The sequence below is a fragment of the Grammomys surdaster genome, unplaced genomic scaffold (genome assembly GCF_004785775.1).
Source record: "Grammomys surdaster isolate TR1022 unplaced genomic scaffold, NIH_TR_1.0 125889, whole genome shotgun sequence".
Lineage (NCBI taxonomy): Eukaryota > Metazoa > Chordata > Mammalia > Rodentia > Muridae > Grammomys > Grammomys surdaster.
The window spans coordinates 2,359,969-2,375,191 of NW_021620714.1; the positions used below are offsets into that span (position 1 = coordinate 2,359,969).

The window sequence follows — 15,223 nt, forward strand, 5'->3', positions numbered from 1 at the left end:
CCCACCGGGCGCCGCGCCGCCCTCGGCCCCAGGCTTCGCCGGCGCCCGGCTGCCCGCGGACGCCCTCCCCCAGTCATGAACCCCCCGGAGGGGGCATCGGAGGAAGGGGGAGCCGCCGACTCGGACGTGGACGCCTTTTTCCGGACAGGTAAGGTCGGGCAGGGTTCTGGGGACGGCGGCTGAGGGCAGCCGCCTCGGACGCGGTGTCTTTGGACAAGTTTGGGGACCGCAGGCTGGCTGCCGCCGGGGCGTACGAGTCGGAGGCGGCCCCCCGCGATCGTCGGGGCTGGCTGGAGTTGCGGAGGTTCACGTTGTTCTGGCGGTGCTGGCTGCGTTTTGAGGGAGGGTGTGGGGGCTGGGCGTCCCTCGGCGTTCACCCCAGTTGCGGAGTCTGTGTTGGGGAGGCGAGAGGCGGTCCCCTTGGGCCGCCTTCTCTGGGAGATGTTGGATCACTTTGCAGCGCGCCCCTTCAGCTACCGGTGTCCCGGCCCCTCCCTCGGCTCCCCACTTCCACAGTGCCTATCTGCGGGGCTCCTGGGTCGCCCTTCTTCCCTCCAGGGCTCGGGGCCCTGATGTGCAGAGGGGCGGCAGGGGTCGCGAGGTGCTCAGGCTTCAGACTGACAGGCATGAGCCAGGCGAGGAGAGAACGTGCAGGGTGCGTGCGGGGAAGCAGCTTCTGGGACTTTGGACCCGCTGGGAGGATCTGAGGCACCTCGGACCCGATGCTTGGTCCTTTCTCCAGTTCAGGGAACTGATGAGTTTTACCTAGGAATCGCTTATTGCTGGAAGTGTGAGTTAGCGTCCCTCTCAATACACACCCACCAAATCTTTGCTTGCCTGCGGCGCGTGTAGCCTGGGATAGCTTTTCCAGCGCTTTGCGCCTCTGCACCTCGCAAGCAGCCTGTCTGTAGCTGCTCCTGTTCGCTGGCTCCATTGTCCCTTCCCCAGAATAGACACCAATCACCCTCATCTCCTACCACCTGTAGCCCTATTTTAAACATCACCAAGGAGTCCCCATCTCCCCTGTACCTGTAGCTTCCACCAGCTCTGTTGTGCAGTTCCCCAGCTCCCCACACGTCTGCAACCATTTTGTCTGGAAATCTTTGTCCCAAGGACTCTTATAAGTTATGGGCGCTCCACGCATCTGCTCGCCCTTCGAGAAAGTTGGCTCAGAGGACATGAACTGGTAGGGGTCAGGGGTCAGGTTAGCTCTGGAGGCTGCACACCCATCTGTTTCCTAACCCTGTTGCTTTATCCTGGAGGACCACTCTAGGGAAGGGAGTCGGGCTCTTTGTGGGGGAACTTGTGGCTTTGAAAGTCAAGACTTAATTGGCCCATATGGTCATCTCTAATTGGTCTGGGGAGGAAAGAGCTGGAGGACAGGAGTTGATGCCAGGGTCTGGGAAAGGGGAAGAGTCTCCTGTCATCCATTCCTGCTTCCAGGGCTCAGCTTGCCCTCCCTCCCTCCTCCATCTCTGGAGTCAGCATTTTCACTTTCCTCCTCCCCCGCCCCCCTCTTTTCTCTCCTGCTCCTTCTGTCTTAGACACCAAAGCATGGATTCTAAAGAGGTGCTTGCCTTGGGTTTATAGTCCTGAAACTAGGGAAAGGACTCTGGAAGCTAAGTGACAGCCAGAAACATTTGTTAGGACGTCTACTCGACCCCACTGGCATCCACCCCAGCCATGCTAAGCAGCTGTATTTTCTAGCTGTGGGGAAAACCCACCATGATATGAATTCGTATTCCTCCCTGAAGTATGAATTTATGTTCTTCATCCCCTCCCCTTCTTTCCCCTCTCCTCTTCTATCCTTTCCTCTTCTCTCCTGTCCTCTCCTGTTCTCTCTTCTCCTCTCTTCTTCCTTTCCTCTTCCTGTCTTCCTTACTTTTTTAGATAGGCATTTATTTTGTAGCTTCCAATTCTAGAGACTTGTTAGTTAATTTGTTATGTTCCCCAGTGCCTTTCAAATAGTTTACATTGCCTGGGCTAGTCTCACATCACAGAGTAAGAAGTGGGCTGGGGTCAGCTTCCTATTGGGGTGATGTCCTTTTACAGGGCAGTCTTGTTGACTTCAAGGATGCAGTGGCAGCCGTGGTGGTGGAAAGAGAGGCTAGATCTCATATGCATTTAGAATTAGAGATAATTTAAGTCCTTTATACACAAACCTGCAAGTGATTGATGACCTGTGACAAGCTATAAAGGGTAAGTCTAGAGGAGTGCTTCTCTGCCTCATGGCCTTCTGTGTTCTGGCCCTTGACCTTCACTCCACTTGCAGTCTATCTCAGAGGCCCCTGTTGGGGATTCTTAAGTCTGGACAGACTATGTTTCTCAACCTTTTCCTTTTTGACTCATGTCTTCTGTGAAACATAGCTCTGTACCTGTTGGCTGGCTGGATTATAAATTTATTCAGTTGAACAACCAAAAACCCATCAAACAGATTCTCCAAAGTTCCCCGAACCAGGATTACCCCCTTCTTTGTGGTGGAAAAATTTGCATGTACAAAGACTGACCAACAAGGACTTTCTAACACCTTCTGGGAATCTTCTGCTGTCCAGGGTGCTATGGAACACAGAAGAAATAGTCACAGTAGTTTCTGTCCTCAGGAAGTTACAGCTTGCTAATTAACCAATTGCTAAAAGTTAGGATGCTGTGAGTTAAGAGCTGTCCGAACCAGAGAAGGCGGTGCCTAGGGTGGTCTTTGAAGTGGGCGGGGCAGGGAGATTGGGCAAAGATAAAAAGGGTGGGATTTTGAGGCGACTGAGGGGAAAGGGTAGCTTAGTGAGGGGGAGGGACAGGTTTGGCTAAAAATAATAGGAACAAATAAAAGAATCCTGAAACCTTCTGAAGAGGAGTTTGGACATGATTCAAGGGAAAAGGGGAGTCACTGCTGGTCTTCAAGCAAAGACACATCATAAAATAGTATTTGGAAAGATTAGTCCAGCAGAGATATTATTAATGGAGTTAAATAATAAAAAAACAATAAAGATAAGATCAAGGGAGATGCTGAGATCATCTAAGAATGAGGTGGAGGCTGGGGGCTTGCCCTGTGTTGATGGCAGAAAGGGTGAGGAGTCAGGGCTGACTCTGAGAGACATCGTGAGAGCTAGACACGCTGACTTTTCCTGACACTCGTGATGTGGTGAGAGCCCAAGGATGGGCGGACCCAGCTGACTGATGTGCTCAGCTCAGGACACAGTTACACACGAAGAGTTGGATGTGGACATCAAGTCATTTTGGAGCAGGACATGAGGACTCAAGACATGGACGTCTAGGAGTGGTCCTGATGATTGAAAAGCATGGTGGATTTGCAGCTTCCTGAGGGAGGGAGTAGGACCAGGAGGTCTCATTTTGGGACTGGCAGAAAGGAGTCTGTGTGAGCTCTGATGTAATTATGGGGCAGACAGGCTGAACAGGGAGAATAGAAAAACAAAACCCTGGTTGCTGATTCTGGGTTCACAGCATCAGAAGTGGCACTCAGAGTGGGCATTTGGGATGGCAAACAGGATATAGGCACATGTAATTTATCAGCAAGAGAGAGGATGGAACGCGATTGTCAGAAAAGGTTTTGAGTTTTTGTCATAGGTAGTTTTGGGGGGGGAGAGAGAGAGAGAGGGAGAGAGAGAGAGAGAGGGAGAGAGAGAGAGAGAAGCTGGCTGTGGAGACAGAAGTGGCTGCGTGGGATCCCAGAGATGAGACAGAAGAGTAGGCTCCATAACGCAACTCATAGCTTAGCTTTGGTGAGCAGGAGAGAAAGCTCTTTCTTTAAAGTGCAAAGGCAAACAGCTAAGGAAAAAGAAGTTGCTGTGTCCAACTCTCTGTTGAGCTTTGGTTCCGCATCCAGACATTTTCAATGGGAAAGATACTGTTAACTGGGCTTTGGCCAAGCTCAGCTGAGCTCAACTCAGCTTTCTGTGTGTGTTTCCAACTCCACAAACCACCATAGCCTCTTCACTTTCTTCTCTGTTCTCTAAGTGGCATCTTTTCTTTCCCAGTCATGATGTTTAAAACCTTGGCATTTATTCGAAGGATCTCCCTCCTTTATCAAGCCTTGCTGCACAGTTCTGCGTAGTCTGCAGTTGCTCATCCGCAGGGTGACTGCCCAAGGCCAGGCTCCCATGGACTCCTTTTAGCACCCCCTTCTCATCCTTCAAAGTCTGTCCCACCTCTACCTTGTACCTGGGGCTGATAACACTCTCTAACACACCCTTTCAGTTGTCACTGTCTGGTTTATGAAGCTGTGTCTATGGGTCAAGTCCATGCTTAGCTGCTCAGTTGTAGCCAGCATTCCTCCCCATTGTGTAAGGCATTTTTACTATTATTGATTCATTCCCATCCTACTCCATAGCCTCCAAATCTGACACATTCTTCAAGATTTGTGTTCTGTCTTTTTTGAAAGCATTTACAGTTTACAACTATCTCTATAAAACCTCAGTGCCTATATTCTCACTGAGTCAGTGGCATTGTATTATTCTTTAGCCTTTTCCTATGTATAGGACCCATTTTCCCCTTAAAATTAATTTTTTTTTGGAGTTAGGTACAAAGTCTTTAAAATACCTTACACTTCATCAAAAATCCTATCTCCCTTAGAGATATAACAGACACAGCCAAATGTAAGCAGTTGTTGAATCTAGGTTATGATATGTCTTACTCACTGTATCGTTCCTCAAACTTAGGCAATGACAAGTCATTGTCATTCCAGATTATAGAAAAGGAAGACTTTGAAATAACCAAATACTTTGTGTGCAATTCTTTGAGAAAATATCAGTAGGTTCCTGAGAAGAGAGAAATCCCCTTACCTCTTTCTGCAGAAAAGGAAAACATCTGTCTTCCTTAGGGTTTCATTGCTGTGAAGAGACACTATGACCAAGGCAACTCTTGTACAGGACAACATTTTATTGGGGGGTTGCTTACAGGTTCAGAAGTTCAGTCTATTATCATCAAGGTGGGAGCATGGCATCGTCTAGGCAGACATGGTACTGGAGGAACTGAGAGTTCTACATCCTGTTCCAAAAGCAAATAAGAGAGGCCTGTCTTCAGGTAGCTAGGAGAAGGGTCTTAAAGCCCACCCTCACAGTGACACACTTTCTCCAACAAGGCCGCACTTCCTAATAGTGCCCCTCACTGGGCCAAGCATATTCAAAGCACCATACTTTCCTTTGACATTACTCTTCACACACTACAAGGTAAACATTATGCCCAGTGTCTTAGTTAGGGGTTCGATTGCAATGATAAAACACCATGAGCAAAAGCAGCTTGGGAAAGAAAGGGCTTATTTCAGCTTACAGTACCTACCATGGTCCATTCCTGAGGGAATGTCAGGATGAGAATTTAACAGGGCAGGAAGTTGGATGCAGAACTCACACCAAGGCCATGGAAGAGGCTTACTGATTTGTCCCCTTGCTTGCTCAGCTTGTTTTCTTGCACCCTCCAGGGACCACCTTCTCAGAGGTGGCACCACCACAATGGCCTGGGTTCTCTCACACCACTTGCCAGTCATGAAAATTCCCAGTCAGCCTTGCTTACAGTCCAGTCCTTTGGAGTCATTTTTCTCAATTCAGATTTCTTCTTTCCAGATGACCTGACCTAATGTCAGATTGACTTAAGACTATCCAGCATACTCAGCTCAATGCTTATTGTATTTTAGAATTTCTCTTCTGTCTTCTTTAGTCATCAATTGGACATTTAGTCATTTGCTCGCTCAGAGACTTCTGGAGGAGTATTGAGAGGACTTTATTTCTGGGGAGAGAGAATGTTGTATTGTAGGTAGGTGATTTCTATGCTAATCTATTTCAGAATATATTACTAGTGTTTGGCGCTACCTCTGTAAGGTTGTGGAGGCTGGAATTCATCCTTGTATCATGGGCTGCCAATATGATAGTTATTGGCAGTTCTGTCCAACTATATTTGAATGTCCTTTAAGGAAAGAGAGGAGGTATTGGGACAAGCGAGGGCTACAGAAAGAAGTGGGGTTACAAGTATGAAAACTCTTGCTGCTTGTAAACCTCAGACCCAGAGTGAATGCGCTAGGGGTCTTCTTAGACTCTGTACAACAAACACTTCCCAGAGTTCTCCTGGTTTCACTTGGCCTTGATCTCTGGAGGTAGGCGGTCTAGGATAGCACAGTGGTTCACAGCCAGGAGCAATGCTGCTTCACACCAAAGAGCATCTGGTGATGTCTGGAGACTTTATTTATTTTGGTTGTCATAACTCATGAAACAGTTTGCTGTAGGCTTCTAGTTTGTAGTCAGATATTAAGTGCTGCTAGATATCTTACAGTGCACAGGACAACAAAGAACCATCCAAACAAAACCTGTCATCAGTAGTACCGGTGGGGGAAGATAACCCTAGATTAGCCGGGATGCTTTTGCCTGGGATCAGATAAACGCACTTGGGTAAATCACTTACTGTCACTCATCTTCAGGAGTTTTGCAAAAATAGGAGTAATAAAGCTTGTTTTACAGTTTGAGATGCTTAAGTAGAAGAAGAGTGTAAAGCGTCTGGTGATGTCTGGGGACAGCCGCAACTCAGGAAACCCAAGTAACTAGGGCCTAGTTGTTAGTGCCGTCTTGTGCCTGCTGTTGTACTTATGCAGGGGGCACCTCTGGATGGCTGCTACGCAGAGTCTCACATGCATGGGAAGGGTGCTGCAACAACAGCATGAGAGGAGCAAGGAGCCTTGTCTGCCTGTGGACTCAGGAGGCTGACTTTAGGCTTCTTGCCTTCAGTCACTTGTTTAACAAATACATATTGAGTGTCTACTGCAGTCACACTCTGTGGAAGTATATAAAACCATCAAAGGAAGGACTGTGGAGCAGGAGGGAAATGGATATAAATATAAATGTCCTCCCTCTGGGAGCACTTGGACTTAATGGGCTGAAAGGGGAGAAAAAGTCTGTGAAGGAAGGTCATGTGCTAGAGCAGGAAGGTGATCCTCCTGTTTGCTCCCTGCTTGTCTGAATGACTTGTCCACGTGACTTTGACATCTACATAGGATGGGGATAACAATCTCTTTGGCCGCTGTTCCCTTATAGGGTTGTTGAGTGATTCAAATAAGACACGGTGAAAGGGCTTTATATGTTGTGCAACGGATACCCAAATATCTGCAGATAGTTATTCCAAATGGAGCATCCTGTTTCTCTAAGTGCCTCTTGACAAGCAGTATCTTATTTAATCTACCTCCACAGGACCGTTCAGTCTGTGAGGAGAGGTGATACGAATCGTTCTTTTCCAAGGGGACTGACTGGGTGGGCCATCCTATTACAACAGGTCAGGGCACTTCTATTTTTAACTGTTACACAAAGGAGTAAATATGCTAGCCCCCTGAAGCCCCTTCCCATGCCCTGAGCCACATGGCCCCAGCCACTGAGAGATGCTGGTGAAAATAGGCTGGCTTGTTTCTGCTGAGCCTCAGGTGGGTGCAGAGAATTGGTCCCGCCTCGTTCCTTCTCAGTGTATAGCTGAGACTCTTCCTACCACTCCTTTGTGTGGATGACGGGCAGGAGAATAACTAGGAAATGACTGACAGCCATAGAGTTGTTGGATCAATAGAGCTGCCTGAAATCGTGTCTGCTGAGGAGCAAAGGAACAGAAAGACTCTGTTGGGAGGACAGAGAGAGATCTTCATTCAGGAAAGCAAAGAAGAGACTTGGAGAATTAGCTCTGTCTCCTCCCTTTCCACCCCCATAGCATTTTTGGAAGTGAGTCAGGTACTTGCTAGAGAACATGGATGCCAGGAATAAACAAGCTGAGGAGTACACAGTGATGGGTGATCTGTATACTTACGGTGTGCTTATGTCTTCAGCTGGTACGAAGGAATCAGAGGGAAAGCTAGAGAGTGTTGCATTCCCAGGCTGAAGACTAATAGGAGACAATGCTCAATGGGCAAAGGTAATAGTCTAGTGTTCATGACCCAGATGGTGCAGGTATAGGATGAATGGGAGCTTAGAAGTGGGTGGGGACCTAAAAGAGGGGACTTCCGCCCCTAGACCAAGCAGAGAGGGGCCACCCAGAAGCCCCTCTGACTGGCCATCTGAATTCTTGCTTAGGCTGCGAGGTTAAGCACTGCAAGGCAATATAAATAATAGTTAAAAATATCTCTCTGGGTTCCCTGAGGGACAAGCCTGACTGCATAGGGGTTGATGTCAAAAGTATCCCCTCTCCAGGAAAAAAGACATTGGGATGGGTATGGTCCTCATGCCTCACTGGACAACAACAGGGGGACCGGAGCCATTACAAGGTCCCCTTCAATTATTGGAGTTCAGGCCTCTATTCCCCACCTTCTCAAGATTAGAATTGCTACAGCCCTTCTATACTTAGAGAAGAGAGGAGATGTCAGGGGCAGCCCTGCTTACACACTGAAGGCCTAAAATCAGCCATAGGCCTAAAATCAGCAGTAGGCCTGTCATACATGTATACTAACACCAAGTCTTGGGTCTCTGTGGAAAACCATTAAAACAGAGGGCTATAAGCTATTATAAACAGGCAGCTTTTGTGGAAATTTACCAGCCTGAGTGGTCATAGACCTTGTAAATAGGTAGCCTTGGCAGACAATACCAACTTAGATAAGGACAAGTGAATCATAGACAGAGTCATAGTGACCTGTCCCCTGAACCTTCACCTAGCTGATACCATGTTCTGAAAGAGATCTGTACTCCCCCTGAACACCCATGCTCCGGTGTCATCCCCTTTCCCATGTCCTGCCTTTTTGTGTCTATAACCCCTGTGTGAATAAGTAAAAATTATGATTTGATTTTAAAAAATAAAAAAAATGTTCTTCTTTATGCAGAACTGTCTTAATGTCATTTTAAAATGGAGATAATGGTAATATTTGTAAAGAAAATAAGAAAAAGCCATTTTATAAAGAATTTATATGCAGAAAAAAAGAAGTGGGTGGGGACCACACTGATTGATTGCTTTGGTAAGCACTTACTGGACTCCTAGAGCATGAGTGTTTTGAATGGAAGGTCAATGAGTTGGATCTTTCTCAGTTGGTTTAGGGAGTTTGTGAATTTCTCTGAGCATGGGCAGTGGCGTGGTAAGGAATACGAATCTGAGAGCTGTGTGGAGTTGCTCTTAGAATGGAGGAAGAGACTTCTGTTGGCGAAAGATAGACAAGCAATGGAGGTGAATTTGTGGAGGTTGAGCCCACAGGACCTGACAAATTAGATGTAGAGGTGTCGAGGAAGTTGGAAGTAAAGCTTTAGTGTGGGGGTCAGGGGATAGAGGTGCCCCTGGAAAATCAGGAGTTGGGAAACAGGGAAGCAGCTGTGGGGGCCGGGAGGAGAGGGAGGATTTGGAGAAATGCCTTGGAACATGTAGCATTTCAGGTGGCAGTGGATAGCTAAGGGATGTGTTGATTCAGTACATGGCTATCAAAGGGAGTCTGGAGCCTTGGAGGGAGGCCAGAGTCAGAACTATAGATTTTGGAGATATCTGAAAGAAGTTGTGGCTGGAGCTATCAGCATAGATGAAATAATAAATGAAAAGCTTCCACAGAGCTAAGGGCGGAAGACCAAGGGCAGAGCTGCAGACTGAAGTGGAAGGTTGGGAGAGAACCAGGAGAGGCTGGGGTCTGGAGGGAAGCAGGTGATCGGTAGGGCTTCATGTTGCCGGGAAGCTGAAGGGTATGGGGCTGAGCAAATGCCAGCCACTGGTTCCTCAGTCAGAGAGATCCTTGGTAACTGTGAGGCTAGTGTCAGTCCTGTATGGGGAGGGGGCGGAGTTGAAGTTGCAAAGGGAATGGGGTGTGAGTGGATGTGGAGGAAGCGGTGGGTGTGCATAGAGATGACTCTTTGCAAAGGTTTGGCTGTGAAGGGAAGATTAAAAATAGTGAAGTAGCTGGATGGGGAGCAGAGTTGAGGGAGGGCTTTATTTAGGTGAAGAAGATACGGGAATACCTGAGGTGAGGAAGAGGGAGAAGGCACACAGGAGGCAGAGAGTGAGTGTTTAGGAAGGAGAAGATCGATTCTGGAAGAAGGTCCTGGATGAAGCTGGATATCTGTTCTGTGCTCCAGCTTAGGCCCTCTGATGTTCTGGGCAAGCGCTCTCCACCATTCAACTAAACTCCCAGCCTCAGCTTGAAGGGACAGATCTCAAGGTCAGCCAAAGGGTCTGCCTTGGTCCGTTAGAAGATGCTTCTTGCTCAGGGACCAGATGGAAGGTAGACCTCAGTAAAATCACTGGTTAGCCAGGACCCAAGGATACAAGCTGCTGGTTGAACAGCTCCTGCAGAAAGAATCTTTCTCGTCAGGGGTCAGGGATGTGCAATCTTTGAAGTGTGTGGTCCAGATGAAGTGACCCTCTGAGGCCTTTGGGTAGGAAAGCTGGGAAACAAGGCCTGGAGAGCCACAATTAGCATTCCTAAAGGGATCTGCTCTAGGCTAGTGGGCTCTGAAGAATCACCTTCTGTGGAAAACCAGGAAGGCGAGTGCTGGAGCAGTGTGGACTGAGGAGAGTACAGGGATTTGGCTCAGGCTAGGTCTCTGGGCAGCTTCTTATAGAGGGGTTGAGCCCTGGCCACCAGGAGATGGCACCAATCACAGCTGGCACAGAGGGATCATAGCCATCCTCTACACACAAGGAAGAAGATGCTACATCCTAGTTCTTGTCCCTAAAGTGTTCCCTCTCTAAGTCTGTCATAGGGAGAAACTTGGACTGTCATTAAGGAAAACACTCCATTTCATCAAAGGATTCTCCGTGGTCCTACATAGCCTAACAGAGTAGAAATCTGGGTGCTGTTACTGACCAGAGGGAGACCAGGTTTCTCTCCCTGGGAGCAGAAGGATATGGAGTTTCCTGAGATGTGGGCCAGTCCCACAGTCAGAATCTCCCAGATGAACAAGAACTTAGTAAACCATGAGGCTGTGTGAATTGTAACTTCTGAGTTCTGGTTTCTTCATCCATAAGATGAATATTAAAAGTCCTTTCCTCTCAAGACTGCTTGGTGTTTGTGGATATAGAGAGCATTTGACAGTTACATTCATATTATAAATAGCCATATAGCTTACATTGCTAGCAGTATAATATGGTTATATGTATGACTGGCATGACTATATTACATATATAACATTATTGTATTGCCGGTTAGATGAATCCTTTTATATTCTAAATTATGAAAATTGTGACATTCAGTGGGATCCCCCTCCCTCGCTCCCTCTCTCCTTCCCTCTCCCTCCTTCCCTCCCTCCCTCCTTCCCTCTCTTTCCTTTCCTTTTTCCTTCTCTCCCTGCCTTCTTCCTTTAGTTTGCCCCCTCTCTTCTTTCCTTCTTTTACTGTGCAGAGTTAGGTAGGGATGTGATATTTAAGCTTGGAGTTGCATTTATTTTAGGCAAAATGGGCAAGGATAAGGGTTGTGGTTAAAATCTCACCTTCTACACTCTTACCCCACACGCCAGGGACAATGAGCATCCTGAGGTGGGGGTAGCAGGCACAGTCGAGTTGGCAGCTGGACAGTGAGCCTAGAAGGGGTCCTGGAGGCTGACAGATGGTTAATTGGATATGACAAAGGGGGCTGAGAAGGAGGGGTCTAGAGTTCCAGTGGGATTTCCATCCCTGTCTACTTACTGTTCTGGAAGGGAGGGTGTGGGCAAGGAGGAGCTGATCGCCAACAGTTGGAGAAGGAGATTGGCCAGACTCCCTGTTGGGATGGTGGCTATTGAATATGTTGCATTGGAATAATGCCACAGCTTTAGATCAGAGGGAAAGCACAGGACTCCCAGCCCCTTCTCAGTATCCCAGTGCACTGGCACAGCACATGCTCAGATACTGGAGTCTAAGGAGATACTTGACCAACTATGGGACCAGAATGGTTTTCTAGGGAGATGGCGCACCATGTGGTGACAGTGGAGAGGAGTAGCAGCCTCACCAGGATGTATGCGGAGAGGGGTCACGGGGCCACCCCTGTTCAGTGGTTAAAAAATGAACACAGAGACTACAGACAGCCGTTCAGGGAGTTTGGCGGGGAAAGCAAAGAGACAAGTTAAATGGTATCAAAAGGACATCTTTGGAGCATTTGATAGTATTTTTTTAAATTACAGGTGTGTGAAATTTTGGATTTATACATGTGATATTTATGCATACATATTAAACTTTGGTAAAATATTTTAGTTTTCAGGTCTAGTGAGGTCGTAGGGTTTGTTTGTTTGTTTTTGTTTTGTAGAAAACCTTTAAATGTTTGAAAAAAGACACAGGAAGAGACAGTGGTAGAGACTGAACATGTTAATCAATAGAATGGCTGTGGGAAGAGTATCAGAATGGCTTCCATCACAGCCAAAAAGATAAAAAATAAAAATAAAAAAGGAGGTTCCTGCTGGAAGGGCTGCTGACTGCTCTGTGGATGTGTGGGAGTCTAGTTGGTCTCCTAGTCAGAGGGTAGAGCTGTTATTAAACTGACCTGAGTTGTCTTGTGCATGAGCACTAAGATCAAGCACCAAGAGCTACTGGGAGCTTGGGGAGAGAGGAACCAGGCTGCACATATTCTTTGGAGAATGAATGGCAATCACATAAACAGATGCTCTCTGCAGTGATGTCAGAGTGGACTAGCATGCCAGCATTCTGCATGCCGATCCATCCTGTGGGTTCTAGATTGGGAATGAAAGCAGGACTCCTATGTCTCTGTCTGGTGTCTTGGACCCTGAGTCTGGAGTGGGAATAAGGTACATATCCTTGTTTGGACACCAGTACCGTCACAAATCCTTATAGAAACTGATGGCTCCAAGGCCACCTGGAGGCCTTGGCTTGGACAATGTTCACGTCTGTGTGCAGCAGTTGTGCTGTATATACATTTTTCTTTGGACTTTTCTATATTTTCAGCACCCAGCTGAGTGCTTCACAGATAATAGTTGCTTAACTATTATTTGTTGGCCTGATTTTTCTTTTCTCACAAAAGCTAATTATTGGTGTGTATGCCATTTGGGAGTTACTCAATGCTGTGTGAAGGAAATAAAAATAATTTCTGTGGACAGGCAATTCTACCTTAAACAAAGAGACTTGTAAAATCAACACTGTGGAATGTAGCTATTTCTTGAGTCTGAATTAGTCAGAGGGGATCCTTTGGAACACTTGATTATAAATATCCACATATTTCATAAGCACTGGAAAAGTAGATAGAGATGCATTCTGGGTGTGTTTTTTTGTTTGTTTGTTTGGTTGGTTTGGTTGGTTTTGGAAAACCCCAGTAGTGCAAATGTGCAAATGGATCTTCTAGTCAGTAATGAGGGAATGACGGGTGTGCTGGATGCTGAGAGAGCTGCTACACATGGCAGCTCATGGTCCTTTTCCTTGAATAGTTTTTGGTCTTGGGTTGGGAGAAAAAATGGCCAGAGATCAACCAGAAAGGGAATTTCATGCATGCCTTGATCCACATGATATGTTTCTATTGGCACTGAGTTAAATGTATTTAAATAGGAAGACAAAGGTTCATTTCGAAAGATCCTTTTTAAGGTGTCATTTTACAGAACATTTACCTTTTCCTATCTCAGGGCTGTTCTAAGGCTGCTTAGTGTGGTGAGAAAGTAAGTGTGAAGGATACAAACACTACTGTGATCCCAATAGCCCAGGGAATCCTTATCTGATAACTTGATTCATCTCCTTCTGGTTTTTATATCTATTACTTACTTTTGGTTATCGACTTAAGATGAGAAACAAATGGAGTGATGGTTAGAACTCTGTGTGGATTGAGTCACTCTTCCACTTAATTTAAACATAAAATACACCAGTACAAGTGTATCTCATTGTACAAAGTAAGAAAGTCATTGGCCAAATAACCTTTGTATGAGGATAGGAAAACAGAAGATTCTTCAGTTGTGTGGAAGGGTAAAGACATTGACACATTGTATAATAATATTTATATAGAACAGTTGTACAGAAGATATTATTTCCTTCCCCATAATACTTTGATGAATTTAACAGATAGATGAGCCTGCTGCACATGTAAATATGTGTTTACATAAATCGCAGCTCTCTTTTATATGACAAAAAAAAAAGTATCGTGCTATGTGTGCTATTTTGCAAGTTGTTTTTAACCACTTTATAGTCACGGGCAGCTTTTCCATGTCAGCACACCTATCTCTGCTTCCTTTGTTTTAAGAGCTATGTTACACTTTGTTGTGTGCTACATTTCATTTACCTTTCTCCTAAGGATAGACATTTATAACCAAGGTTTTCCATGAACTAGGACTAGATTTTTTTCCTTTCTATGACACTATTTAGTTCAAATCATACAAGAAGGGCCACTCATTTCCCACCCCCACGCCTCTGATCCTTTTCAACAGTGACTAGGACAACTGTGGGTTCTAGATTTTTTTTCTGCTTTTATCCTCAGGAGAGAGGGGAACAGCCTGTCCTTGTTGTCTAAAGATAACTTCCTGTGGAATGCTTAAGGATGCTTTGGTAGTGACATTTAGACTAGCGGTGAAACCTCCATTTGGTCTCTTTTACAGTGTATATTAAGTGAATTAAGAGCCAGGTTCTGGGTTCAAATTAGCCCCTCAAGGCCACATGCATTTTGTGAGCTTTAGTGCATGATAACTCTGATACCACATGCAGATGCAGTTGTCTGTCCTTAGTTAAGATCACCAAGGGTGTGATCCAGACCTAGGTTTCCACTCCTCCCCACCACTAAATAGCTCCATGAATTGCCAAGCCAGGTCATATTCCTGTTTTTACAGATGGGACCTCTCTTTCCTCATTTGAAGAAAAAAGGTCAACGTACTTCCCTGCCATACCTCATGGGAATAGTGTGAGATAAACTGAGGGGTAGAAGGAAAGTGCTTTGAAAAAGCAAAATCGCTGACTCTGTGAGAAGGGATTCTTGTCAGTTCTTCTCTGGGGTCTCCTCTGGTTTTGAGTGTGGTTGAAAGCTGAGCTAGGGGACTTGTGTAGGAGCAACAGCTTGTTCTACACTCAAGGACTGCATTTTTTCATGTCTGGTAGGAAATTGGCAAGGGTGGGGTTGGAGCGAAACGTTTCGTGATATGTTCTGTTTGCTTTTGCAAGAAATGCTCACAGGAGAGTGGCCGGTCTGCCTGCTGAGAGCAGCTAGAGGTTTCTTTCCTCTGGGCAGCAATGTGACTTAGTTACACACTTAACTTCATATTACCCAGATATGCAAAGAAAATGTAGCTCATAATACTTACAAAAGTGGAGCTAATTCATATGTCCGTACCCTGTTCTTGTTTGGTTTATAGTGGTACTTCATAGTCTTCTTGATTGGTCTGGCTTGGATTAC

General features: G+C 46.2%; 1 protein-coding gene across 1 annotated transcript in view; it reads left to right on the forward strand.

The window, feature by feature from the left end:
• Nucleotides 1–15,223, forward strand: part of LOC114608321 (kalirin-like) — a 473,938-nt gene that overhangs the window by 53,421 nt on the left and 405,294 nt on the right. The window contains exon 5 of the mRNA XM_028752277.1: nucleotides 74–148. Within this exon, the coding sequence (XP_028608110.1) occupies nucleotides 74–148 (75 nt within the window). The remainder of the gene's footprint in view (nucleotides 1–73; nucleotides 149–15,223) is intronic.